Below are 27,822 nucleotides of genomic sequence, written 5' to 3'. Positions count from 1 at the left end.
AACTGATTCGAACGATAACTGTGCTGCCGAGCGCACAGCACTCACTGAACTTTGATTTAAAAAAAAAAAAAAAAACTCTTTCGTGCATCTTTATTTATTTATTTTATTTTTTGTAGTCCACAAAATATCGACACACACAACTGGCGACACCAAAAGATTAAGAAGCTCACATGCACTGGGAACAGACCCACGAAATATAACTGTAAGTTTCGATTTAGATAATTAGCTTGTTCATGAGGTGCTCACAGACACAGTTACTTAGTTATGATTGAGACTGTTTAGCACAGAAGCGGTGCTATTTTTCGACGCAATACCTTGTATGGAAGGAACTTACCAAATGAATGTTTCAAGTCACGTGGAATCATCCCTGTGTTTGATCAAACTCAATGAAATGGTGCAATTTGCACGAGCTATTTCTTCTCTGGTTTACGCACTAATTGCATGTCCCTAAAGGCCCTAAAAGCCCTCTAGTGGTTTTATTCCAAATTCTAGTGACGAGTGGGATAAAGACCCTGGAAAAGCCTATTCAGTAAGTAAGCCAACAAATACTTTAAGGGTATTCTCTGTATGGCAACTGAACATGATAGTTATTTAGTATTTGTCAATACTACTGCTTTAAAAGTGCAATTTTGGAATTGGCGTTGTGGTTGAGGGTAACGCTCAATATGTAGAGACAAAATTCTCCCTCATCTTAATTTTTTTAATTTTTATTATTGTCACCCTATCTACATGCCTTTGCATGTTTGTGTTGAGTACAGCCTTATTTAAATCAACTGTTTATGTCTTCCTGTCTGCTGGAGAGGCAGTTAATAGGGTTTCGCCCTGGATTAGTGAGCATGCATGAGAAGAATAGGAAACCGTGTGAATAGAATAGCATCCACGACACGGCTGTTCGCGTTGAAGCGATTGTGCCCGGACAAATCCTCTCTAAGCTGATCTGTAGTGCTTGGAAAAAAAAGTGAAGGGTCGATAAGGAACAAAGTTTTGTGACTGAGAAAGAAAAAGTGTGTGAAAGACAAAACCGAGCACAGACATCTTTATGCGGTGGAGAGTCAGTAACCCTAAAAGTAAAGTTGAGTCCTCATTTTCACAGTTTACAGTTTAGATATTTAAAGGTTTAACAAATCAAAGATTAGAAAAAAATGACAACCTGAATTGATTCAATTGATAATAACAAGATGGTTGCGTGGCACAGTGGTTGCTTTTGGGTACACTGTCAAAACAAAAGATTCTAGACTATCGAGTCTGACACAACCCTTGTTTTATAGCTGTCCAAACACGTTTGTGAACACAAGCACACCCTCTGCATTTATCCTATTAAACAAGGCCTCTAATGCTTTTTTAAACACAGACTCCCACACCTTGTTTAGAAAAGCTATCCTTGTGTGCAGTCGCAATGTAATGTAATCATAAATCTATCTAAATGTCCCTTCTTTGTCACTTTGTCTCACTTCTAAAGTGAAAGCTTTTGCATGACAAGCCACAGAAACTGAGAATGCATACCTGCAGTCTAATTGGAATATAATAGCTCTCCCTTAAGTCTCCATGAGGTTTTTAAACCCGTATATATAAAGGTCAATAAATAAATACAATAAACATTCCAAAATGTTCTGTTTTGCCCCGAAACACTTTAAAAACTGTGTGAAAACATTTAAGATATTTTGCTTATACAGGGAGGGCCAAGCTGACTTTAATTAAAAAAATAATTAGTGAACTGTGAGAGAAGTGAATTGTGTCATGTGTCGTGTTATGTGCTGTTATATGCCAAGTCATGTAATTGTCCTGTGTTTTTTTTGTTGTTGTTGTTGTTTAAAGATTTTTATATTTACGTAAAGTGTCTGAGTTTATTGAAAAGCGCTAGAAAAATAATTTGTAGAGTTTGAGTTTATTTGGCCTCAATGTGGGATTTGTCGCCCTCTAGTGGCGTGTTGCCCACATGAGCAAAAGGGGGCAGCACTGGTCGTTAAGGTGAAGCATTTTCCCGGAGGGTTTGGCCGGAGTGGAAGCCGCAGCCCGGGGGCAGCAGCATCTGATGTTTCACAGCCTCAGACCTGCACAGGAGTGACAGTCCACAGGTAAGATGTGACCGCACTCTCTCGCTCACCCTTCACTTTGCGCACACAGTTTGGACCTTTCTCTGCCGAACTCGCTTTGTATCAGGTGTGCCGAGTCGTCATTAACGCGGACGTACCGGCGTTCAATAAACAAAACACCGGGACGCCGCTTTGCGACGTTAGCTCAGAGGTAAGCTAACCTGAGGCTAAGGTGACGCTGGCGTTGCAGCGACGCCAACTTTCTCTGGCTGTGTGCGTTCGTTTTCAGCAATGTTTGAACGTCCCACGTTGGTTTTCAGAGTCGATAGTATCAACGTTATCCCTGGTTGGGAGCGGTGAATGGAAGCCAGGCAGCTTAAATGAAGTGCTTACGTTGTCTGTCAGACTAGCCACCTGTTGAGCCTTGTCTGCGGACCGCTAGGAAGGTTAGCTAATCCGCTGCTTTCACCTAATCCCGCACAGTATGCTGGCACAAGAGAAAAGAGCTCCTGGTTTAGTGCTGTGACCAAAAATGCTCTTTTACCTTTGGCCGAATGCAATTTGAACCCGAGGAGCGAGATAATCTCGGGCATGCGGATTTCAGGCTAGTTACCTAGCAATTAAAAATGATCAAAGTGGCTCTTCTGCGATAGCAGAACACTGAGTAGATCAGATCTTAAGTGTTACTACGTTCTTGTTTACGATTTGTATTTACTTGTTTATCTATTAGACGGTGTGTGAAAACTTATTTGCTGAATTAAAATTGTTGCCAATGCTTCTTTAATGTTGAACATGCAGTCAAATGCAACAGCAATTTTATTTTCCAGTCAAATAAAGTCAAATCAATAGTCTCCACATCATCATTATTATTATTTTTTCATTGGTGACTTAGTTTAGTGACTTTGAACTCTGCCACTTTGACATTGTCATTTAAAAAAAAAAATTCTCAATAGTAGTACCATTCGCCTACCAATTTTACATTGTTGGTAAGCCACTTGCAGCAGTGTAAACAGCATTTAAGTGTCACCTGGTGGGGTCAGAGTACTCCACACCGCAAGCATTCTCTAGGTGCATATAGTCAAATATTTGCAGTCGGCATAGTATAGACTGGGCTTGTGGACCTACTGAGAAAACCAAGCGTGAAATGGTTGGCTGGTGTGTCGGTTTAGCAAGAAGTCATAAAAAGGTGTATATTTGGCTCGGACCTTGCAGCTAAGTGGACTCTAACCTCTCTTTTGAAGGAGGAAGGTTGATATTTCAGATCCAATGTGAATCCTCAGGCATACCTGCGGCAGTTTATCCCCGCTAACCCGCTTGAGTTCGAGCCTGGCACGAGGAAACACCTCTGAAACTTGTACAAATAATCAGAAAATTGTTTAGCTTTTAGATGTGGATTTTTTTAAAAAAAATTTTAACGGTAAGACTGTTTGAGCAAGATACGCAAAATAAACAATTGTCAAACGGTCAAGTTTAAAAAAAAAAAAAAAAAACATCGACTACATTCCGTCTCTGGTGCTTCAACTCCTCCTCGGATCTTTCGGAGACGTTTCTACGTGCGTGTCAGAATGTGAGACATTGTGCAGGTGGCCGTGACAAATATCCCATCCTCTGTAGCCTTGACGCATGCAGCCTGTGCTTTTTTTTCCCCCCCTGTGTGTTTTGTTCCTTTCTATAATGTGACACTCCTTCCTGTTTTCATGCCAGTCTGGATAGTCAGATTTACAAGTGGGCCGGTCTGGCGGTCTCCTCCCCATCCTTCCTCCTACTCGCCCCCCCCTTGCTCTCTCTTCCCCTTCTCCACACACCATCCGTCCTCTGGTCATTCATTATTCAATCAGCAATTTCTTAATCTTTTTGACTCTCCTGCTTTAGATTTAATTTCAATGTAATTCTGCATTGATCCCTCTCCCCACACCCCAGCCCCCATGCTGCCCCCTTCTCTGGCCTCTGTTTGCCATTGCTTAGCGATTATATGGAGCCGGCCAAACCTTTACACATGACGGGACTTAATGTAAGTCAAACAGATCCTCCGCGGCTCCCTTCATTCTTTGTCAGGTCAAGCCTTGCGTAGGCCCAGCAGAGGCTGAGTAATACGTGACTTTGTAACCCTCGCCAAAAAGGCGTCTTTGTCGTTCATCTTAAATATAGACGCCGCCTCCGTCGCTTCTTTTCTTTTCCAGCCCTACAAAACCGCGAGGCCGCAGTGAGCGTTGAGTTGACTTTGGTCCGGCAGCGGTTGGCAGGGGGTTGTTCTCGAATCGCCCCACGTGCACTGACTCATCATTGTTGGTTTCAATGGACCGGAAGGTACCGCAGGTCACATCCAAATGGCACACGTGGGGCTTGTTGTTGTGTACATCGGCGGGCCAGTATCATTTTATGATGGCAACTTCACAGAGTCCCATTGATTTATTTTGTGGGTGTGTAGACTCCCCACCCGGTAGTTTTTTTTTTTTTTTTTTGCTGCTGCCTTGAGTTTCTGCATTCAGAAGTTTAGCTACCGCCTACCTGGTGTGTGTGTGTGTGTGTGTGTGTGTGTGTGTGTGTGTGTGTGTGTGTGTGTGTGTGTGTGTGTGTGTGTGTGTGTGTGTGTGTGTGTGTGTGTGTGTGTGTGTGTGTGTGTGTTCATAGTGGTCTATTAGTGGCGGCTGTTGAATGAAGGTTTGTGTTCCTGGTTGAGCTGCAGACGGCCCTTCCTGTCGGGTCACTTGCTGGAATTTTGACCGTCGACTTGATGGGCTCAGACTCTTATTTTTCCTTGCACTCTTTATGAACATGACAGTGTGCATGTGTTGTACGCGGTTGAAACATGGATGATCTCACCTCTCCCTTTGCAAGCCTGTCAGTGTGTTCTGCCTGACTCAGAGCATCACAAGGCTCTTGCACAGTTTTGCCATCAACGGAAAAAAAAAAACATTTTGCGTTGTTGTTGGGTTATTTTTTTACCCTGAGCTTCTTTAGTTTGACTCCAAACGCTGAGACCGCTGCATTGCACTTCAAGGTGACTGCTTGCTCTCAAGACGGATGAATAAGCTTGGATATGAACATTGTCATCCCTTATTATTTCTGTTTGTTTGTTTTTGCCGCAGTTCTTGGAATTGAACCTCAGCCGCAGCGACTTTGTTCCGTGAGTTGTCTTTGGGTCTGTGTCATCCGCCCGTTTGGTGTTTTTTTTTAGTTTGCGTGAGAAGAAACCACATGCGGTGTTTGCAGTGAATTACCCAGGCTGAAGAAACGCCTCAGGCTTTATCACGCTTCATTTTTGTGACCTGCGTGTATTTAAGTGCGAAGGCTGCAGCTGATTGTAAAAGGAAGTCCGCTTTTGGAACCATCAGCCTGATATTTCTGAACTTCCCAAATGGGGTCGCTGTTAATGATGAGTCAACGGTGCTGGCAGGCTTCTCAACAAAAACAACTTCTTCTTTCTTTTTTTTTTGCATTCTCCTTTAGAAATACATTCTTGAAAGACTGCCTGTTAAAATCTGTCAAAGTGTTAAAACAACAACCAGGTGCAGGATGCCAGGACCACGTGTCAATGGTCTTAATCTCGCCTGCATTCTACAAATAATAATAATCCAAGTTAAGTCCGGTCTTAATGCTGAGGCAATGTCCTTTTCCGTTTCTCAGTATTTTCACAGTAGCTTCCAGTGCTCCGGCTCTCTTTCTCATCCGGATGGAGAGGCTGTAGTTAAGAGAGTCAAATTTAAATGGAGTACACGTGGCACTTTTTTCTTCTTTTTTTTTTTCTTTTTTTATGCGTGTGTGTGCAGTGACTGGACTTAAGTATTGGTTTACACTGACAGAACTGTGAGAGGAAGGCGGCCAGACTGGCACACACACTAGGTTACTCTTTAGGATCCCTATAAACACCAGTAGTGACTGCGGACCTAATCCTCTGCAGGTTGTTCAGCTAAACCTTGCAACGCCATCTTTCCTTGGACAAACACAGTCAGACGTGTTTATTCATGATGCGAGTCTCCCCCCCCCCCCCCAAAATTCCAACATGGCATGCATCGGTTTCTATATACTGTCATGCAGTAAAAATATATATTTATGTTTCAAGCATTCGCTTTACTTCATTATTTTGAACTTCTTGGATCATTGGCGTTTAAGACACTGCAACAACCCAAGACATTCATACATTGCCTTCCTTTTCAATTTTTGTCTTGTTGGTTGTTCTGAGTAGACGGGCAGTGAATCAGGAAGTGATAAATTTTCTCACCTCCAGTCTGTGTGTGGACCGGTTGTGTGCACTTTCTGTTTTCAGCTGCCACCTGATGAGGAGAAAATGCCCCACGATTGACCGATGTCATCGCCATAGCTTAGATGCCGTGAAGGTGATCGCCTCGTTCGAGTTTTGTTGGTTTTGTGACACATCTCCAACCAAAACGGTCAGCGTCCAACAAGAGCGCTTCGAACAATCCATGGCCCTGTAGAATGATATATAGCCTCCTGATTAGGTTGCTGTTCTTTCCGTCAAATGAGGGTAGAAATGCATTCACCCTCTTCATGGTCATTCTTGTGACTCACGTTTGTAACTGGTACTAAAACTACGCAGCCTACCTTGAATGGTTCCGAATGAACGTCCCAGTAACATCTTTCTTTTCCACTGCGTACTCCGGTGGAGCAGCTTCACATGATTATCCCTCCGGTAGATGCTGCGACAAAACACGTTAACGCATGTCTTTTTAACAGTAGCTATGTTCACGATTGAATTATTTTTCGCTGACCTTTCAGAATTTTTACACGGGGGGTGGGGGGGAACAGGGTATTTTACACAGTTAATTCTCCGGAGGGGATTTTCCTCAATCCCTCCGACCAATTAAGCCCCTTAAAATGCCGTAAAACCATTCCCTATTTTAGTTGTAGGACAAAGCTATTTCAGGTTGCTAGGACTGGCAGGAAGTTGGCCCGATAGGAAATGGATGAATGGATGGATGGATGGATGGATGGTTAGATGGATGGATTGACGTTGGCATCTCATTTATATTTGGACTCTGGACATATTTAGAGGTTGGTGGAAGCTGCTTTGTGTACCATATCTTGACATTCCTTATTCATCTCTTTGTTTGTGTGTGTGTGTGTGTTGTTTGGATGATGGAGTTCATGCAGTGGGCCTGCCAGTTTACAGCAGTGGAGTCTTAAGCCCTGACCTCAGTGCGAGGAAATCCTTACATTGTTGCGTGTGACCGTGGCCGAGCGGGTGCACGTTGTGAGAAAGAGAAAGAGGCAATAAACGACGCGACTGGCCCCCGGGCGACTGCTCCGTCAGTCCCTCTCCCAGTGTTTGTTGCTCAGTGCCTCCAGTTGACCTGGCCCTGTGCGCTCGCAGACCCGTGGCTAAATAATAGATGAGGCGCCTGGAAAGAGCCGGCCGAGTTTGTGCGAGCCACACCGCTCGCTCGCCTGGGAATTCATCGTCGGTTAACGCGCACGCGTCTCGCCGCGGCGCTTTGAAACGCGCCGCATGCCGTCCGTTTTCAGTCACTTTGCCCACGCAACTCCTCTCTCGGTCGTCGGCCTCGGCCGGCGTTGCGTGTGCGAGGCAGCGTGGGCTGTCAATCATTCATGAAAATTCTCCCATGGTCTCAGGTGTCCTCCGGGAGCGGGGCGGGACCGCAGGGAGAACGGGAGAAGGAGGGAGCGGCGGGGTTAAAGATAACAGGATGAGGAGATCGGCGTGTGCACTTTTTGCTGTAACATGGCACTCACGGTTTCTTTCTCCCCCCCCCCCCCCCCCCCCCCCCCTCTCCACACCCTCAGCTCCAGTCCCCGGGACCATGGCGTTGAGGAAGGAGACACTGAGACCCCCCCGCCTGGCTGTCTTGGGAAAGATATCTGGCAAAATAAGCCGCGCAAATGACCGTGACCAGATGATGTTTGAGTGGCCTTCCTCTCCATCAGTGGCCAACTGAATCTGAATCAACTAGAATCTCACCAGTCCCTGCTCCTTTGGATCTAAATCGTGCACACAGTCATCACAACCTCGGAGAGATGGAGTCAGGGGGGTTGCCTGGATTTTCTTCCGACTCCTAAAAGTGGATTCGGTGGGCCAGATATGGATGGAAGGACTGACAGTTGCTCTCTGTCCTCAGCTAGAACGATGATGCCTTGCTAAAAAAAACAACTTCCATGGCCTGGTAACCACTTACTGGCCTGGAGATGTGAAAGAGACATTGCATTTTCTTTTTTCTACAGCCATCTAAAAGCCATGGCGATGCCTACATGAGTTGTTTGGTGTTGCCAAACTGTAATTTACTAACAGTATATTTGTGCAGATAATCAGCAAATTCTCCTCCCAAAGCCTTAATATTGGCCTGTTTGGCTTTTGGACAGTATCCTCAGAGCTCAGGGGAGTCGTATGGGACAAGTTTCTGTCACATGTTTCGTATGTAATTTCCTTCATGGACTAAAAGACTATTACTGGATACGATAGCCACAGCCTTCGTTCCCTGTGTTTTGCTGGCATGGCAGCAGACCACAGCGAACTGCTGGCTGAGATGGCCACCATCGGGCGGCTGAGCGCCACCGAGCGGCTCAAGCACGCCCAGAAGCGGCGCGCGCAGCAGCTGAAGTCGTGGGCACAGATGGAGAAGGACTCGGCTCGGGGCTCGAGGGCCAAGGCGGACAAGAAAAAGGCGCGAACGGCCAAAATCAAGTTCCCCGACACGGTCACCCTGCTGGATGCTGCCACACGCAACGACCTGGATGAAGGCAAGTAGAGTCACGCACACCTGCAAGAGAGGAGGAAGTCTTAGAGAATTTACTTAAACTTAAACTCTCCAAAGACATTGGCCTCAATCACAGGAAAAAAGTTTTTTGGTTTTTTTTAACCTGTATTTATCTCTTTATTTTGAATTGATTCACACAAGAAATGAGGACCAATCTACGGAAGTGCATTGCTGCCATCCTAGGAAAAAAAGCAGTACTTAGTATCACGTTATAATGTGAAAATATCACGTTTTTACGTCATTATTTTCACGTTATTTCGTGATAATTTTCATATCATTACATGACAGTGTCACATTATTTCATGATCATTTTAATGTTATAATGTGCATACTACAGAAGTGCATCAACTCGAGTTGATTGAAATGGAACCCACAATAGGACAGTCATACAAAGGATTTTTGGGGTTCCAGAAATCTGAAATTTGGTGATAGTTGATCGCTATTTTCGGACATTAAGCTAAGTTAAGCTTTTTACATGAAGCGTTTTAGAATGTCCGCTCAGTATGACGTTATAATGTGAAAATTATCACGTAAAAATGTGATAGTTTCATAACTTTTTACGTGAAAATGATCACGAAATAACATGAATTTCAAGTTATAATGCGGAAAATATTACGTAAACACGTGACAGGTTTTAGTTTTGGGCAGGCCTGACCTGCATGCAAAATTTGGAGTGTTTTTTGGACTATGGGAAGGGGGTGAAAAAGGGACTCAAAGTTGCCTAGTGGTCGATTTTGAGTGTACTGCGAATTTACAAGGCTGTAAAATGAGAACGGTTGGAATGTGAAAAGTTTCCTTGATAACTGTAGGTCATGAATGTCTGGTCTACGTCATACTCCGATTTCAAGTCAGTCGCACTTACGGTTTCTGAGCCTTGTATTTTGACCTAGTTTCAAACAAGTTAAAATAGCTCACTTCCGGTCTGTCCGGGGTCATAGGTCAGAGCGTGTGACATGTAGGTCTCTATCCAAGGAACACATGGGTCTTTGTCCCATGTGTCTGACTTTCCTAGAGGGCGCTATGGCCATTTTTGTTTTTGTCTATGTAAGGGGCGCTATTGAGCAGATTTGTACAGTTTCTTCAATAGATGAAAATTCATGTGGGTTCTGACCTGTGTGCAAAATTTGGTGACTTTTTGCGCATGTTCAGGGGGTCAAATTTGGGGCGGAAAACGGCGGTGGAAGAATAACAATACGAAAAAAGAAAGAAGAACAATCGGCTCTTCGCCTTGCGATGACCTGCTCTGCTTCAGAGCTGGTCTGTCGCCGGGGGCTCAGTCCCGAAACGAAAACTTCGGAGTGCTGGGTTGGTGATTAATGCAGTCTACTTTCAAAACGTCACATCATTTTGGGGACAATAAAGTCTATGCACTAGCAGAAAAAAGATCACCCTGAACATTTTACACAAGCTCAAATACTTGTGGGAAAGTCTCTTCTGCTTTTTGAACGTTATCATCATCATACTGTCACCTAGTGGTGAGGACTTTTTATTGTGATATTTGTTGGTTGTTTGTTTTTTTTAAAGGCTGTGTTTAATTGCTCATCTTGCCAAGTTAAAGCACGTGCTCTTCAGATTTTAATGCTGTCAATGTGTAAAGGATCCTGTTTTGCTTCTTCCAGCAAGGGAACTCCTCAACAGCGGCGTCAGCCCCGATCTGGTCAACGAGGACGGACTGACGGCTTTGCATCAGGTAAACGGGCGTGGTCAGCAGGGTTGGAGGGGGCGGAGTTGAGGGGGAAGGCAGAGGGTGTGAGTTCGGAGAGTGTGAGTGGGTCGACTGCTTTGATGTTGCGCTAGGAAATGGTACGTTTTTTTTGGAGGTGCTGGGATGAGAGAAGAGGATGCAGAGATGGTCAGGGAGGCGGAGCAGATGATGTCAAGGGTGTGGCCTTTGGTATGGGTGGGGAAGTCGATGTGTTGAGTGAGCTGGAAGCAGTCGAGGAGAGAGGAGGTCGGAGGTCAGTGGGGCATAGGGCTGGTCGATGTGGATGTTCAAGTCACTGTTCAAGTCAAGGCGGGGGGGGGGGATTGTTGGGGTTGGCAGTGCTGTGAGTGGGGGTACCAGGGCGAGAGTTGGTCCGGAATGAGGGGGATAGGTGAGCCATCAGGGAAGTGTGGGTTGCGGCAGTTAATCGCGGTGTTGAACTTTTTTTTTGTGTTTGTCATTTTCAGTCTTGAGCCAGGGATAGTTTACCCCCCCCCCCCTTTTTTTTTTTTTTTTTATCTCAAGTGCAACTTATCTAGAGTGAGTTTTACTGGAACACACTGACCTTCCAGTTTAAGGGCCAGCGTTACGAGGAGTGAGGTCAGGTCATGCATTCCTTTTCAGATTATCAGGAAACATTGTAATCCCAGTAGAAAGCCTCCACTTTATAACGGCCACTGGAGCTGCGGTGCAGATTTGGCTTTTTGCGCTGTTCATCTATCTCTGCGAGTTCATGCCTAAACACATTGCTATAAATAAAAGAGGGTTACTTGTGAGCACAGAGGAGCCTTTATGAAACACCACCCTCCCTCTTGGAAAACTTTGTGTGTTTACCCAAGAGGGCTGGGCCCCTGCATGCAGATGTCATCTGTGCGGTAGTTTGCCTGTGTACTCTTGCTTAGAAAGCAACAACAACGCAGCTCTCACTATGCTCCCGTTTCTGTGCCGACTCTCTTAGTGCTGCATCGATGACTTTGTGGAGATGGTGCAGTGCCTGCTGGATGCCGGCGCCAGCGTCAACGCCTGCGACAGTGAGCTGTGGACACCGCTGCACGCTGCTGCCACCTGTGGGCACACCGGATTGGTGCAGCTCCTGATCCAGGCGTAAGTGACTGGCAAGTCGCATACACACGAATGCATTTTCCCGCACTCCTGTTGAGCTGCCGTGTAACCTTAAACTCAGGCTGTTGGTAGATAGCTTGGCTCTTTCCTTTACTTTGCAACTGAATGGATAAATCGTGCTTTATTTTTATTTTCAGAACTGTATACATCATTCAATAGTGGTCTGAGCAAGGAGAGAAGAAAGCTGATACATAGGAAGAATTTCTTTGTGCCACTGAGATACAGTGGCCGCTTTCTCACTGATGTAATTAAATGATACACATTTCCGAGCCAAAAACAAGAGTTTATTGAGTAATTTGAAAATTGCATTAATATTAAATGAGTTACTGCATGTTGGTGTGTCACCTGAATGACAATGTAATGTCTTTCTCTTGCGTGCCTGCCTGCCAGTGGAGCTAATCTGCTGGCCGTCAACGCGGATGGCAACATGCCCTATGACATATGTGAGGACGACGCCACCCTCGAGCTGGTGGAGATGGTCATGGCTGAACAAGGTTCGTATGCAAAAATCACATCAGACACAGATTGGGTGGTGGGGCGGGGGGGACGGGAAGGAAACGCAGTGATTGTTGCTTCTCTCCCTGTTTTTGTGTACGCAGGGATCACACAGGAACAAATAGATGAATGTCGTGGGGCGAAAGAGGCCGCGATGCTGGCGGACATCCGGGCTATGGTGCTGAGTGGAGCCGACTTGAATGCCCAGGATGATAATGGAGCAGCACTGGTGAGGCATGGAGCCAAAGAGGCTTCTGAAAAGAAAAAAAAAGGATTCGTTTTCACCTTGAGGACTAATGTTCGGCATGTATTGCAGCTCCACATAGCATCTGCTAATGGCTACCTGTCTGTGGGGGAACTGCTGCTGGAGCATCGGGCTCGGGTCGAGGTCAAGGACTCGGATGGATGGACGCCACTCCATGCTGCCTCCTGCTGGGGACAGGTGAGCATTGCATATTGGAAGAAAGACGGAACCTTTCCCAGGGTTATTCTAGTCCAGGGGTGAGTGAGTGACTGAGGCTGTGTGAGTCAAATGTAGTGATTTATTTTAATGTAACGATGAGTAAACATTTACATCCCACTCTGTAAGGAAGGGCGGGTTCAGGTATTCATTTGCTGCCTGGGTGCAGAGTGGTGAGGGTCTCCTGCACATTTAGAACAGCGGTTTCTTTCATTGAAAAATTGTAGTTTTTAATACTTTGCAAAATCGACTTGCAGGCCATTGTCACTGTTTTGCTATGTTTTGCTATGTTTTCCTAGATCCAAATGGTGGAACTGTTGGTGGCCCATGGAGCCAATTTAAACAGCAGATCTGTCCTGGAGGAGACGCCTCTTGGTGAGAATTGAAGGCTTTTGGCTTGGGAAAAAAAAATTGTACATTTTGTTGTAAACTTATGTCATATTTCTGTTGTTTTTGTACATTTCAGATGTGTGCATGGATGAAGAGATCAGAGCCAAACTGACGGACCTGAAGCACAAACATGATGCGATCATGAAGAGCCAGGATCGGCAGAAGGGGACGCTGCAGAGACGAGCTTCGAGCACAGGCAGCAGAGGGTAAGAGGATGGACGCAAATCGCCAATTAATTCATTAATTGTTAGCTGATTGACAAGTAGTGAATTTTCCTGAGAACCTAAATTTCACAATGAAAACGTGTCAGGAGCACATCAGTTCACCGTTAAGTAATGTTGACGGTGCAATGTGACCGATTGTGCACTCATTGTTGCCATCTCATTTTAACAGGAAGGTAGTGCGACGAGTCAGCGTCAACGAGCGCTCCAGCCTGTACCGGCGGGAGCACCACAAGGAGGCCATGGTGTGGCAGGAGCGCGGCCGACAGCCAGAGCCGCAGGACGACGATGAGGACCGACAAACGGATGACGAACTGAACCGGCAAACATCCACGGTCGGAAAGCTGAGTTCTCCCAGGTGTCTACAAATGAATTATTTGATGCTGTTGAATGACTTTTCTCGTTCTTCTAGGGCGCTGGTGGAGGAGCACCATCGGCCGCAGGGGACCCAGAGGCTGCGGACAAGAGAAGTTTGTCTAACCTCGGCAACGGAGGCACCTGCGTCCCCCTTTCCTCCTCTGTGCCCGGAGAACAGTGGAGCGGTGGAGGCCGCATGGACCGGAGTGCCTCCTACCAGCTGGGTCCTGCGTCGGGGTCAGGGCAAGCCTCGGGTGAGGCCGATGGGGCGGATAGCATGACGCTGGAGAAGTCGCGTCACACCTTGGCCGACCTCAAGCGGCAGCGGGCGGCAGCCAAGCTCAACAAGTACCCAGCACCCCTGCCGTCGCCTGTCGAGGAAGAGCCTCCAGTTGCAGCCGGCGACGCCACACCCGTTCAGACTCAGCCCCAAATTCATTCCACCCCCATGACAGATGAGCAGTCCTCCCTGAACCAGGTGTACTTCACTGCTACCAGCGGGGACCCTCCGCTGCTGAAACTCCGAGCCCCCGAGGAGGAACAGTCCAACACGAAGGAGCCCTGCTGTGGACTTATGTAAAGACTCAAACACACTGACGAGCACACACTGGCTGCCATGTGCCAATGAGGGTTTAAGCGCTACAGACCACGGATTTACTTTAATATATTGGATATTTTATTAGTCTGACCTCAAAATTAAATTATTAAAATAAAGCTGGCTGAGGTTCAGTTTCCTGACAGAGTAATGAGGTGTGCATGATTTCACATTAAAAGCACTGCAGCACACTCTGGCTACTTCTATCTCTCTCTACATTTTTTGTATCTCTTTTTCTGCGATTGTACAAAGCGCTTTGAGACATTTTTGGATGTGATTTAGCACTGTACAAATAAAAGTTGATGGGTTGGTTGATTGATGAGACGACTTTAAAACGACTCTACAACAACAACACGCCACGCCACGCAGGGAGGGTTCAAGACGACGATGTCCACTTATAAAACCAGCCTCACCCGATGGCGTTTTCCGTCCGTCTCTGACTGCTCCGCGTTGTCTCTCATGGTGGAGCTGGGATCGTTGGATAGGTCGTTGAGCACCATGTGCACAGCTCCTCGTGAGTTCCTGACTCACAGCAGTTCAAGCTCGTCCATTTGGAACACATTACGAATTCCCCTGCTTGTACAGGTCGGGTGGCTTTTGTTTGCCGCTGTTGGCTTCTTCCGGGAGCTGTTTTTACAAGAAAACATGAGCTAGCGAGCTCGGCATTTTGGTGCTGGCCAGGTGGCTCGGTAGCTTGTCGCCGTCCGTCTGTCTGTCCCGTTCAGCAGCTCAAACCAGAAATGAAGCCCGACGGAACAAAATAACTGAGGCAACAGATGAATCTGATTAAGCTGATGACGTGTAGTGGGGACGGTGGCAGTGTTTGGACTTTATTCTGACCTAAATGAGACGCAGTCTTTATATTACATTAGTCTTTATTATAGTTGTTTGTGTCCAGGACATTTAAATCACCACAGTTGTGAAATGGAATAATTAGGGGATAAGAGGATTCCTAAAATATATTTCAGTTAGAGACGTCAGCAGAGCTTTACGCCCAGTGTTGTTTCCTGCTACTTTTGGTTCAATAAACCCCACATTTCTCTCATTTAGATAGCTGTATTTAATTGATCCCAAATTGGGAAACTACACTGTTACAGTAATAATAATATAAAAATAACAAAAATTGGTGAAACAGCAATGCTGCAAATGGGCAATTTACATTAAAGATTCAAATAAAATAATTCCACACGCTTTTTCCAACTTTATTATTATTATTATTATTTTGTATTTTATTATTAAAATGTTTCATTATTATTCTGTCAGATTGTTTGATGAATCGACTGGATTCTTGTTTTGGCTGTAGTTCTCCAGCTGCTCCAGAAGAACCTCTGAATATCCAGGGGAGTAGTACCTAATGGAGACAGAGTGATAATATGTTAAACAGCACTTTAAAATACGCTTTTAAAGATAGCAATATACTTTTAAATTTTTGTGTATCTTGACTCGCAGCAGACTCTGTGGTCATGTGATCTGTCACTCTTGGCTTACTGTGCATTTCTGCATCTGGGAGTGTGTGTGTACTGCATTAAGGAATCATTTTACCTGACTATCTCATCAGGGAAACAGGCGTTGATTGCATTGATTTGCTCCTGCAGAACAGAGCCTGGCTCTGCCTGGATCTCCTGCACTTTCTTCAGGCCCCCACTGGTCACAAAGAGACGGCGTGCCCTGCTGTCATGTGGCAGCACCTTCGACAGGTATGGTGGCAGGGTTACACTGGGAGATAATCAAACTATTCAAGACTACAGCCATTCTAAAAGTAAAACACGCACCTTGCTGAACTGACAGAGTACATGTTTGAGAATGTTGCTCGGCGCATCGAAAAGGAGGGGCTCCAATCCAGGCAGGAATGTGCACTTCTGCAGTATGGTCTTCAGAGCGGTCTTACTCTGAAATGGTCATTGGTATTCAATTAGATACGCATTTTCACTTTGGAGCTAAACAAAAAAAAAAAAAAGATGATTTAAGAAGATGATTTAATTTCTGTGAAACGTGATAATTTCTAACACTTAATTAAAAGTAAAACGTGACACGTAACATTGTGGCTAAATTAAAAGTCAGTACACCACAGGAGGAGAAAACTTTACTTTAGTCTGTAGGTCCTCTGAGCTGCTGGCGTCCATGTAGAGCTCCAGCAGTTTGGGCAGCAGGTTGGCCAGGGCCACTGCCTTGGCGTGCTCTGGTGTGTGTCGCCCTATCTGGCCGATAGACCACACTGTGGCTGCCTTGATGTGGTCTTCGCTCTCTTCGGATAGGACCAAGGCCAACTGATTCACCCCCTGCGGGGCCGGAGGCAGAGGACACACAGCGCAATGATAAGCAGAGTGAGCTACATGGGAAAACAGAGGTAATTTGCCCGGTTTTCAAATCACAGCAATGTACTTAATTATTTGGATTGCACTTTTAACATGCTTTAAAAAAAAAAAAAACAACAACAAACAAACGTGTGCTTCACATTAAAAACAAGCACAATGCACTCCAACAAGAAAGGGAACCCGTGTCACAACTTTGAGGTCATGGTGTTCTAACATTTGGAACCATTCAAAGTACAAAAAACAGTGGACCAGATAAATGCAAAGGTCCAAGACCATCAAGACATTTAATGATCAATGGTTCGGATTGGCGTAATGAATGATGGTTGACACACACACACCTTGGAGAGGATGACAGCCATGGCGAGGTTCTCACTGTGCGCTGCCACGTATCCCAGCATCATGATGCCCGGCAGTCGCTGACTTCCGCTACAATTGCCCAGACAGTCGATCACAGCTCCCAAACCACCACAGTTTACAATCAGCTGGGACAGCTGGAGCCACACACAATCGTAAATGACCTTATGACCTGCCGTGTATTTCTGTGCCTGTGTTTGTTTGTGGCTTCGTGTGAATTACCTCAGGCGTGTGTTTCACCACCTCCCTCATCAGGGTGGTGACGTTCTTGCGGACGTACTCGTCCTGATCCCTGAGGCAGGTCAGCGCCGCGGGAAACACGTCGGCTTCCGTCACCATCTCTGCTAGGTCCACCGAGTGTTTGCTGATCTGACTGAGAGCCGAAAACACCTGCCTCTAGAGGGAGACAAACACACACCGCATAGAGGCAAGACGCGCTGCTGCACTGAGTTTCACTTTTGTAAATTTGATTTTAGGTCTAAGTAAATGCCTTTTGAACTTGAATCGATGCATTTTGATTTTGTATTTAAAAAAAAATTAAAAAAAAATATTGACGTATAAATACAACGAGTGGAAACAAAACATATTTACACAATTAAATGAGTTTACTTGTCTTGTAAAATTCTGCCAGCACTTCGTGCTATTTATGCCAGTTTGTTACATTTTTGCCAAAAGAAAAATAAGTCATAGAAGCCATTAATTATTGAATACAATGAAAGCAGCTTCGTGTTCTACCTTTAGCTTGGCGTCTGGGTTGAGGATCATTTGAGCCAGATGCGGGATGGCACCATTGTCCACAACCATCTGGGCCAGCTCTGGCGTGTGTTTGGAGAGCTCGCTGAGAGTGGAGGCTGCGATGCGTTTGAGGGCCAGCTCGGGTTCCTGGAGGCTGAGCACCAACAGGGGGACGGCCCCGGCATCCACGACTGACTGAGACAGCGCTGACGTGTGATGAGAAGAGGGGACTTTCATTATTATGTAAGTCATATATATATTAAAAAAAAAGAGAGTGACTGTTTTCAAGTGTCTTGGTCCTGCTTACATGCGTCATGCCGTGCGATGCATCCCAGAGCCCAGGCGGCACCTTCCTTCACGCCGCTGTCAAACTGTTCCAGACAGGTGACCAGAGCGTCCACCCCACCGCAGCCCACCACAGCCTGTGAGAGCTGCGGGGAGTGTTTGGACACAGCGCGCAATACGAACGCTGCCTCCTTCATGTAGAACCTCTGCAATGCAAAACAGTCAAGTCACAATCAACCTTCACTCGCAGAGACCGCGGCAATAATGTCACATGTGTGCCACAAAAATGCGCGGTTTCCAATGCAATCTTTAAAAAAAAAAAAAAAATAGAAAGAAACAGAGCCCTGGCATTCTAAACGTACTTTGTCCCCATATGAATGTATTAAATAGAAAAAGCGTGTGGAATACGCTAAAGCATAAGTGTTAAACTCTGGCCCTCGAGCCAAAATTAAATGACTACCAGAGCTGGCCTGCCGCTAATATACAGCACATATACTGCTTACTACTAATCCCAGAATGCTCTGCTGGTATTGTGGCAGACTATTTACTTTACCAGACTATAATTAACGTTTTCCTGATGCACTATTTCTTTCTACTCCAAGGCCTGAGTTTGAATGGTTGCATGTTCATTGAAGGATTTTATTATTAGTTAATTGGTTTATTATTGCTATTTTATTTTTAAATGTATTGTTCGTGCGTGGAAAAGGTCTACTGTTAAAAAATTTAAATCAATTTGGCTCCATGTGTAAAGGTTCACTGTTCTATCTGGAGGAAGATTTATTTTTCTACGGCGTTTAAAGTAAGTAAATAAACGCAATACAGCAAATTTTCAGTATTTTATAGAGTCAACAGGATGTATTTACGTTCTGGCGGGACAGGGATCGAACCATCTGAGGCAGAATGTCCTGGCGGACCACAGCTGCGGCCATGTCCTCGCTCTGGTCGGCCAGGTGGCCCAGAGCCCGGGCCGCTGTCTGCTGGATGCCGGGCACCACGTCCAGCATGAGTGGGTGGAGCAAAGGCATGACACCTACCGCAGGAGATGTGAGACGGGAAAGCTAAAGACATAGGAAATGCACCTAAATCTAATTCCGTCTGATTTCCTTACCAGCGTTCTGTAAGAACTCTATGTTCTGCGAGCGGGTTGCCAGGTCTGCCACCGTTTTGACGAACTGCATTCTCGATTTCTGGTACTGCTCGAAAACTGCAAAGAGCACAGCAAACACAGCAGGACCGTTTATTCAACCGCACATTCTTTCTCTGTGTTTGAATAAACTACAACGTTTCTCACCTTGTATGATCTGTCGCTGACTCATTGTTTTGACGTCACTTTAAGAATAAAAAAAAAAAACAATATTTTTGTAGATGTATTCGATGCAGCGTTTTATTTTCCAGGAGAGCCCGCGGTGCTTTGGTGCTCTGTCTGCCGACGCTGTTGTGAAGAGTTGCCAGGGCAATACAGGAAGTAGCGTAGACGGCCGCTCCTGGCGAAGATCGTCTATTGCAGCAGATGAGTCACTCTGGGGACACTTTTCACCTGCGTTTTCGTGCCTTCAGAGAGGACGGAGCCTCTCATCAAGCAGCAGCTATACGGAAGACAACTCTCTTCAACTCATCTTCCTATTTTCCTTATTTTAAATCTCGCAATGGTTTTGCGTTCAAGGCTTGCGAAAAAAAAATGTGTTTGCAAAATTTCCACTTTGAAGTCGAAGTGTTTAAAGTCAGAATTCTAAGAAAAAAGCACGACCCGTGCCTTCGCTGGTCGATGGCTTTGCAGCAAGTAACTGACTGCATTCAGACATGTCGACGTGGTGAATATTGCTGACGTTCCAACTGAGCGTCACGACGGTGAAGAAATTTGATTTCTTTTTCCAAACGAGCTTGAATAAGTAAAATACTTCACAAACAAACTGTAGATCTACTCTTCTGTTGACGCACAGTCGTATGGAGGAGGGTTCGCAGAAAAATCTTCGGAGAAGAGAAAGGGGAGAAATAATCAAGTTTTAAAAAAAATTAAAAAAAAATTGATTTGAACGCACCAGTTTTTATTTGAAATGTTGCGCGCAACGTCTATTGATTAGTTTCATTTTCCTTTTCCCTCCACCCACCTAAATCATGACAAAGGGCTTCTAAAAAGGCTTTATGGAAATTATATAACATTTCTCAATTTAGCTACTATAAACCCGCCTATACACCCGACAGCCTTCGGCTCTAATTGAATAAATTAAATGCGTAAAAAAAAAATTAAAAAAAATACGATAAAATTATAATTATGCATGCGTATACATTTTAATATTTTAAAAAAGTATTCAAGAGTACATAAGTGTGTTATATAGATATAAACTATATTTTAGCAGGTCGATGCTGACTGAAGCGTGTTTTATCAAAACCTACATATAACAAGACTTGTGGTCGGACGATTGAAGAAAAACTTTTATATTGGACGTTTAGCCTAATCATTAAATCAGAAGCCTGACAAGAACGCGGGTATTTCAAATTAAGAAAATTAAATCTATAGGTAAAAGTGGTGTTTCTTGGAGTTTTGTTTATTTTCTCGACAACTATCGCACGCGTTGTTCTTGTCACGCGGATAATTGTACCGTGATACGTAATAAACCTTAAGTGTGTCAGGTGGCAATAATTGTACCAGCAAAGCAGAAACGAACAATATTTTAATTTTTAAGTGTATGTGATCGGTTGCCGGAAACATTGAAAGACAACCAATATTGTCACGAGACCGATTTTTAGGTTTAGTTTTGAAAACTGCATTTAAAATATATAAATAATAGTTTATGTATAAATAAAATAAAATAAATGGATTTAAAACAATTACATAGCTCTTTCAGATTAATTAGGTTTTTATTTTTTAGCGCCATCGGAGGCTTTCAATGAGAATACAATATCGCGCAGGTTTTTTTTGTTGAGCGACAAATTTTCCTCGCGTCATTTCCAAAAAGCTGTAAAGTTAAGTCGCAAAAACGAACCTTCGCGCTCCTGACCTCAACCGGTATACACAACAGCAATAGCAGTAACAATAACAGATTGACTATAATGAAGCATTATTCACGATGTGACGTCAGAGCAGCAGCGTGGCCAAAAACCCCTCAGCGAACAAATAGCTCCGCTCCGATAAGTGTAAAATGTTTTTTTATTTAGATGTTTTATACTGTGCAACAGTAACAATACAATAAGTTGTCCATACAATCGAGCGATACAAATACGGAGAACACGGAGGAGGCTTGGAGGACATGAAAAATTGTCTGTCTGTTATTGAACCTGTCAGGGAGGAAGTGAACAGAAGGAGCGCGGGTCACCCCTCACATCAAGTGGCATGAAGAGAAGAACTGATTAAATATGCATCTTGGGTCTATTTACACAGGGACTGCTTGAAACGAGACGGTGATCATTGAGCCATGATTTTCACAGCTACAAGAAAACTGTTGATTTTTTTTTTCCTGTAAAAAGGCGATTTAAAGTGGGTTTTTTTGTTTTACTCCTCCAGAGGGATTCCTTTTCAATGAAGCCAACAGCGCTACATAATTTTTTTTTCACCCGCCCAAAATCCCCCCCAAAAATAAACGCTTGAAAACGGCCGCACCAGTCAGAAACGCGTGACTGAACCCACGCAATCCATTTAAAAAACAAAACCCAAGCGTCATTATCATGAGCATGCATGTTCAAAATGACTGCTTGGAGAATTGTCCCAAAGCGCGTGCACACACAAAAAAATGATGAACACGTTTTGAGTAAAAAAAAAAAAAAAAAAAGAAAGAAAGAAAAAAAAAAAAGAAAAGAAAAGAAAAAAAAGAAAAAAGAAAAAAGAAAAAAAGAAAAAAAAATTAAATGTGTGTCCTCGGTTGCTGTGTAAAATAAAGATGCAGCTTTAAAGGGGAATAAATGAGCGCCGTCCTCTGGTCCAACTCTCTGCTCCACTCAAAAATCCGCTTCTTCTTTTTTTTTTTTTTTCCAAACAAAACAAACAAACAAAAAAAAGTCCCATGCCCGACTTCCGCAATCATTTTATTTTGAAATGTCTCTGATTCCACTACGTTTAAAACATACATACGATGGAATAATATTTAGAAACACAAATGGAGAACGAGATAACATTGTCTACACGATGGAACTATGTTGGCATGAAAACGGTATTAGTTGAGAGCGAGTGTCTGGCGTTGGCTGCCTCCGGTTCGGTTCGGTTCGGTTCGGTTCGTTTCGCTTCGGAGTCCCGCGTCATCCGGAAGACGTTGACGAGCCGTTCAGGGACACCTTCCGGGGTTTGCTGCTGCCGCTTCCGCCGCCGCTTACGAACTGAGTGAAAGGCCGGTTTTGGGTCGGAGGAGGAGGAAGACTGGGAGGAGGAAGAGGAGGAGGAGGAGCGGCAGACGGGGTTCCGTTGACGGTGGCGGGGCCGTGCGAGAGCTGCGGGTGCGGGGACTGAGCGGGGGTCCCCGGGCTGGGCAGCGACGACGACGTGGACGGAGCCCCGGCGGGGCTTCCTGCCTTGTCGCTGGCCGAATCGCTCTCTGGACCGGATCTGCTTGTGCTGTTGTTCTGGCTCTCCTGCTGGGAGTGGCTCACCTTCATCTTCTTACAGTTGGGTCGGACCCGGTACTTCAGCGGCAGAGGGCCGTTCTAGCGAGGAATAATAATAATAATAATAATGATAATATACACACATCTATTCTTCTCACATTTTTCTTTTTTATTTAAAATTGTGCTGATTATGCAGTTTATTTGTAATATTTCTATTTCAGAGACAGAAATAAATAGAGCCTTTAACATTTTTATTTTTTTTTTGCTTTCCACAAAATTAGTGTTTTATTTGTCTTTAACCGTTTTTTTTTTCTTCTCAAAAACGGCGCTGACAATGCAGTTCATCTGGGGGGTTTTGTTTTTTGTTTTTTGAGGGGGGGGGGGGTTTCAGCTGCATTTTGTAAGGATGGTGAGGGGGTTGTCAGCAGTCAGCTGTATTATTACCACTCCTCTGGGAATAAGATGAGGGGCATACAGCCAAAATTGGAGATTTGCATATATTTATTTGCGCCTCCCCCTTTACCATTCAGATAATCTACAAACAATCTTTCTTTAAAATAATTCTTAAATCAACAACAGCAATTTAAAACCACTAGTAATTGAAGTATACATTTTTAAACTATAGATTAAAAATCTCTGTTTCGACTCAAACATATTGAATTATCTGCATTTGTCAGTTTCTTTAGACATGTACTGTCCAAGTTAATTTTATCTTCTTTTTTTTAAAAGACATTCTAAAATCTTTGAAGCTTCTGTATGAGCTTGTGACACAATTATGGCAAATATAAAAAGACAGTTTTATACTAATGACAAACAAACTAATGAATGAAACCTGTCATAAGAAAAGGGTCTCTTACTCTTCTCCAGGTGTAGATATATGCTATGTCCATTAACGTGTAGTAATCTTTCAGAGGTTCATCCTCATACATGACTTCAACCTAGAGAGAGGGGAAATGTTTTGAAAAGAAAAAAATGAATAAGAAATTAATCATTTGAATTTATGGAGAATAAAGGTAAATTATTTTATTTGACGTAAAAAAAGAAATAATATATATATATATATATATATATATATATATATATATATATATATATATATACATACACATACATATATATATATATCTAGCCACAAGCCAATGACATTTTTATTGGAGGAATTTCAATGTATCGCCTGAATTACTGAAAAGTAACTAGATGTTGAAATAAAAGAAGAGCGAGGACCTGGTGGGTGCTTGGGATGTCCATTTTACTGCGCAGAAACTTCCTCAGATGCATGACTGTCATGGCTGCTGGACACTGTAGGTACCTCTTGTTTGCCACCTGAAAAATATTTATATCATTATTAATAACTTTGTGCATGTTATTGTGTTCTTGATGATTACAGACTGTCCACCTTAAAACATGCACTGCAGGAAAATTGCAGTCCTGAGAAAAAGGATGAGGTTTATTTCTAATAAGGGAGGGCAAATAAATGCCTGCAGGTTTCCTCTCCCAAATACTGCACAGGTGCAATAAAGTTCTGACAAAATCCATGACCAGTACCTGATCTTTTGATTGGTTGTCCTCTACTCTTCCTCCCAGTCTAAAAATAAAAGAAAGGGGGAAAAAAGGAAATATTACTTTACAATGATATTCATGTTGATAAATTCGTCAGAATATCCACAAGTACACATTATGAGAGGAAATTTCAATCTTCAAAAAACTTTAATTTAGTTAGGTCTGTGATTATTGTGTTTTAAACCTTGACCCACGAATCGTGTTTTGTTGTGTTTTTTGCAGAAAGCAGCTGATGAAAAAGCAAATTTTCTATATTTTCAAATGAAACAAAGTTGTTTATTTCATACAGAAATAAATACACAATGCAGAATAATAGAGAATTCATGTAAATGAACACAGGGGCAGTTAACACAAAGCATGTACTTTTTAAAAAAAAATCTTTTTAGAGGAAACATTTTTGGAACAGCTCCAATTAATATCAGAACATGGACGACACTAAGCTGTAGATACTTTTATGGAGGATGAAGAATGTTTGCTGTTTGTAAACATGGAGAGGAGAAGTATCACAGGAAATATACATCAGTTGGGAAATATTGTCAGAAAAGAAAATGGAAAAAAAAAACCACCTACCTGCCCTGATCAAAGAACTCAATAGAGAGGCTGATGATTTCATCATCTGTAATAATTCTTTTGTCCTCGTCTGCCACCTGTCCACGGTCCTCATTTGATCCATTAGAGGCTAGGGGAAAATCAAAAATTGGGTTAAAATACAGATTTTTAAAAAAGAACCGTCGCAATTTTATTTTTTAAAACACTGCATCACGAGTGAACCACTGTTATGTCCTTGTCCTGAGTCTGCCAAGCAATAAGAGAAACACAACATTTTCTGGTAAGACTTACCATCAACGGGGTGCTCTGCATAAAAGTCTCTTCTCCTCTTCATTTCATCTGAGGGCACAATCAGAGAGCAAACAGTTAGGAGGTGGACTCATGCCAGCAAAAACCTGCTTTGTCGACTAAAATTAAAATGAAAAAGAGTTGGTGGCATAATTTGTGTTGCTGCTTTGAGCAGGAATCTTAAAAAAAAAAAAAAAAACAGGTTTCGAGACGTCAGGGCAGTGACATGTCACAGAATACTAACTGAGGATTATTCAAAAAAAAAAAAAAAAAAAAAAACTACAAAAATAGTAATTGAGATTTAGTGTGTAGTGATGAAAACAGCACATTTTAGCACAGTTAACACAAGTGGTCACGTCAACATTTTAATCCAAGAGAAGCAGCCAGAGCAGACTTTTCTACTCAGATACAAATTCAAAATTCTGAACAAAATAAAAATTCAAAAGATGCTTTAATACAACATTGGCACTTTGCTGTTGCTTATTGGCAGTAACGCAGGCAGCAGCTCATTTGTGCCGCTGTCCTAAAATTGCCGCCTGACGACAGACGAAACTACCGAGTAGCTGAACGCCGAGTCAGACTGAAAGTAAACACATGTTGGATCAGAAACGGTGTGCCTGTAGTGCTCTTACTTTTGAACAGGCCGGGGACCAGCTTGTACACGATGTCCTGTAGAGTCTTGTCAGACCTTGAGGAGTGAGCAGCGTTTGAATTATACAATAATTACAGTTGTTCAACACTAAGAAAAATAACATTTGAAAATGTGTCAAATGTGGCGCCTTCACAGCACCACAGTCATGCTATATTTAGCTTTAAAGTCCATGAATCATCTCTGTATCATCTTGTGACGCACAAGGCGACATTACTATTCAGTTACAAGCAAATCTAACTGCCAACAGGAAAGAAATACTCTTTTTACTTGTTTAGCAGCGGCTACAAATAAACGATAACAACATAATAGACACTCAATAACTTGTAGATGTTCAAGAAGCAAAAAAGAGAGAAAACTCAGTTGAAGTGAAGCACATTATAGGGAAAAATAGCATTTTTTAAAATTTCTTATTCGGCTTTATGAGACAAAAACAAAATCCAGACTGTGGCAGAGGAGGTCTCACCTAATATTGAGCAGAGGCTTGGTTTTGTGCACCTGCACGTCACAGATGGGACAGTATTTGCTGGTTTCCAGGTAGCGCACGATGCACATCTTGCAAACTGCAAAAACAGACGGGAAAAGGGTCAACATCCAGTTTAACCTTAAGGTGAGTCTGTCCTTGGATTCTAAGTTGGAGTGCGTTAAATGCTGACGTGCGAATCACGGATGATTCGTTCAAAAAAAAAAAAATAAAAAAAAATATATATATATATATATACATTCTAACAGCATTTGACATGCAAAACTGCCAGAGAGTAGCGGGAATCGGTTGCTTACACGAGTGAAGACATTCAATGATGGTCGTTGCGTCGATGAAATATCCCCCGCACAGCACGCACATGAGGTGCGGGTTGAGCTCTGTGATCTTTATCCTGGTCGTCCGGTGCATTTTGTCCGGGAAAGGTTGGGTCAACAACAACAACGAAGGCGACAAAAAAAAAAAAGAAACCTGCGCAAAAAAAAAAAAAAAAAAGACAAAGAGGAGGAGGGAAGGAGTTAGAAGATGCGTTGACAGTCGAAGCGCTGCGGGCTTTTTCTCTTGGCGCAGCGCACCATTTGCGGAAGGTGAAAAAGTGAGAGAGCGAGAGAGAGAGAGAGAGAGATGGAGGGGCTGCTGTTTGTTTGGCTGCGCTAAAGCAACATCATCGTTTATGCAAATTCGGTAATAACCAAACGGGAGAAAATGGGGGTTTGGCCGTGTCTCAGATTGATGGCTTGGGATCAGTGAATAATCATAAATCAGCAGCTCCATAAACAAACCAGCTTCAATGAAGGAAAACAAGAAACGCGGGGTCGATTCCGGGTGATAACACCCGGATTGGACGGTAATGGGGAATTTCTTTGTGATCTATGGTTGTTGTATGGTATGTGGGCCCCCTGTTCATAAGCCGTAGTTAGCGTCTGGGGAGTCCCATATTTACAAACATACTTGGAGCGATTGTATTTTTTTTTATTTTTTTTTATTTGTATTTTAATTGATTTGTAAAATAAAATAAACTAGACTGAGCGGATTGGGTCGCACCTCGGATCTAAAAAAAGAAAGAAAGAAAGAAAGAAAGAAAGAAAGAAAGAAAGCCACCTAATTTTGGCCATATTATGAGCCGGTTGTAAACCAGATCGACGGAATTAGAAACTTTCCGCCCTCACAAGATGCTTCCGCGACCACAACCATCCACCACCGCCATCAAATAGACCCGCTCCGCTAGCATCCGAGCGGTAAAGCACACATCCGATAGTTCGGGGAGGTGAAAATGGTTGGAAGTGGGTGGTGGTGGAGGGGTTGTGATGGGAGACGAACGGTTCGCCGAGTCAGGTGTGTGCCACACGGGAAGAGGGGAGAGGAGAGGACTGGAGAGGCGGGAGAAACCTGCGGTTTCTATGGCAACTCCCGTTGCTTTTTAACCCACATGGCAGATCGCCATTGAGCCGAGCCGACCCGAGCAGAGGCGAGACCCGGCGGTTAGCACCCCGAAGCTGGGGACGGAGGAGAGGAAGAGGAGGGAGGAGGACAGGGAGGCTTCCTTCGTGCCCCCTCCGAGCTCTCCCTCTCTCTCTCTCTCCCTCGCTCTCTCTCACACACACTCACACACACTCACACACTCAGCCAGCACAGCCGCTGGACTGCCAGGCTGCTGCTGCTGCTGCCTGCCTGCCTGCCTGCCGACAGACAGCACGGCTGCCATTTTGTGCAAAGGGGGGCGGGGAGGGGGGATAGAACGGCGGCGGTTCGACGGGCGGCGGGGCTTCCTTCGCTTAAAAAAAAAGAAGAAGAAGAGGGGAGGGTACGAAACAAAAGCGACGCGTTTCTCTCCCCCCCACCCCCCTCTTTCTTCCCCGGTGATTCTTTTTGAATTATTTAAAACAAGTACACGTCCCATAATCCCGTTAATTCGCCGTCGGGTTTGTCTGAATTCCCCCCCTTCGCCACCACCACCACCACCA

General features: G+C 44.0%; 3 protein-coding genes across 4 annotated transcripts; 1 reads left to right on the top strand and 2 right to left on the bottom strand.

Annotated features, from left to right (window-relative positions):
- The first annotated feature begins 167 nt into the window (after positions 1 to 167).
- ppp1r16a (protein phosphatase 1, regulatory subunit 16A) lies at positions 168 to 14,352 on the top strand. Its single transcript, XM_076051088.1, has 11 exons — positions 168 to 202; positions 1,922 to 2,075; positions 7,797 to 8,747; positions 10,384 to 10,454; positions 11,428 to 11,573; positions 11,982 to 12,085; positions 12,191 to 12,528; positions 12,846 to 12,921; positions 13,013 to 13,142; positions 13,330 to 13,492; positions 13,570 to 14,352. Exons 3-11 carry the CDS (start codon positions 8,501 to 8,503, stop codon positions 14,092 to 14,094), a joined length of 1,800 nt encoding a protein of 599 aa, XP_075907203.1. The 5' UTR covers positions 168 to 202; positions 1,922 to 2,075; positions 7,797 to 8,500; the 3' UTR covers positions 14,095 to 14,352.
- A 614-nt stretch (positions 14,353 to 14,966) lies between these two features.
- Positions 14,967 to 19,455, bottom strand: spag6 (sperm associated antigen 6). Of its 2 annotated transcripts, XM_076051138.1 has the most exons (11): positions 19,090 to 19,453; positions 18,907 to 19,002; positions 18,662 to 18,828; positions 17,821 to 18,004; positions 17,514 to 17,719; positions 17,001 to 17,174; positions 16,763 to 16,915; positions 16,197 to 16,388; positions 15,882 to 15,998; positions 15,652 to 15,797; positions 14,967 to 15,460 (listed from the first exon to the last, which is right to left on the bottom strand). In XM_076051138.1, the coding sequence occupies exons 1-11, from the start codon at positions 19,112 to 19,114 to the stop codon at positions 15,361 to 15,363; spliced, it is 1,560 nt and encodes a 519-aa protein (XP_075907253.1). In that variant the 5' UTR covers positions 19,115 to 19,453; the 3' UTR covers positions 14,967 to 15,360. The 2 variants fall into 2 exon arrangements, with proteins under 2 accessions (XP_075907253.1, XP_075907254.1); XM_076051139.1 differs by lacking the exon at positions 16,763 to 16,915 and having other exon boundaries at positions 19,090 to 19,455.
- Positions 19,456 to 20,928: 1,473 nt separating this feature from the next.
- Positions 20,929 to 26,807, bottom strand: bmi1a (bmi1 polycomb ring finger oncogene 1a). Its single transcript, XM_076051145.1, has 9 exons — positions 26,158 to 26,807; positions 25,844 to 25,940; positions 25,361 to 25,416; positions 24,732 to 24,779; positions 24,462 to 24,570; positions 23,877 to 23,916; positions 23,556 to 23,654; positions 23,189 to 23,269; positions 20,929 to 22,430 (listed from the first exon to the last, which is right to left on the bottom strand). The coding sequence occupies exons 1-9, from the start codon at positions 26,630 to 26,632 to the stop codon at positions 22,029 to 22,031; spliced, it is 1,407 nt and encodes a 468-aa protein (XP_075907260.1). The 5' UTR covers positions 26,633 to 26,807; the 3' UTR covers positions 20,929 to 22,028.
- Positions 26,808 to 27,822: the final 1,015 nt, after the last annotated feature.

Source organism: Nelusetta ayraudi, unplaced genomic scaffold, assembly GCF_046127955.1.
Source record: "Nelusetta ayraudi isolate G7.1 ecotype Tasmania unplaced genomic scaffold, CSIRO-AGI_Nayr_v1 ptg000132l, whole genome shotgun sequence".
Taxonomy (NCBI): Eukaryota; Metazoa; Chordata; class Actinopteri; order Tetraodontiformes; family Monacanthidae; genus Nelusetta; species Nelusetta ayraudi.
The sequence above is the reverse complement of the archived record's forward strand: the minus strand, read 5'-3'. Positions and strand labels throughout refer to the sequence as shown.

Bases quoted from the DNA above. Each gene is read 5' to 3' on its own strand.
- ppp1r16a (XM_076051088.1), top strand. From the start codon at position 8,501: ATGGCAGCAGACCACAGCGAACTGCTGGCTGAGATGGCCACCATCGGG. The intron at 8,748-10,383 runs GCAAGTAGAGTC...TGCTTCTTCCAG, and splicing joins ACGCAACGACCTGGATGAAG to CAAGGGAACTCCTCAACAGC. The intron at 12,529-12,845 runs GTGAGCATTGCA...ATGTTTTCCTAG, and splicing joins CTGCCTCCTGCTGGGGACAG to ATCCAAATGGTGGAACTGTT.
- spag6 (XM_076051138.1), bottom strand. From the start codon at position 19,114: ATGAGTCAGCGACAGATCATACAAG. The intron at 16,916-17,000 runs GTAATTCACACG...GTGTGGCTCCAG, and splicing joins TGGTGAAACACACGCCTGAG to CTGTCCCAGCTGATTGTAAA. The intron at 15,999-16,196 runs GTAAAGTTTTCT...TGACCATTTCAG, and splicing joins CAGAGGACCTACAGACTAAA to AGTAAGACCGCTCTGAAGAC.
- bmi1a (XM_076051145.1), bottom strand. From the start codon at position 26,632: ATGGAGCTGCTGATTTATGATTATTCACTGATCCCAAGCCATCAATCT. The intron at 25,417-25,843 runs GTGAGACCTCCT...TCACTCCTCAAG, and splicing joins AAGCCTCTGCTCAATATTAG to GTCTGACAAGACTCTACAGG. The intron at 24,780-25,360 runs GTAAGAGCACTA...TTGTGCCCTCAG, and splicing joins GGTCCCCGGCCTGTTCAAAA to ATGAAATGAAGAGGAGAAGA.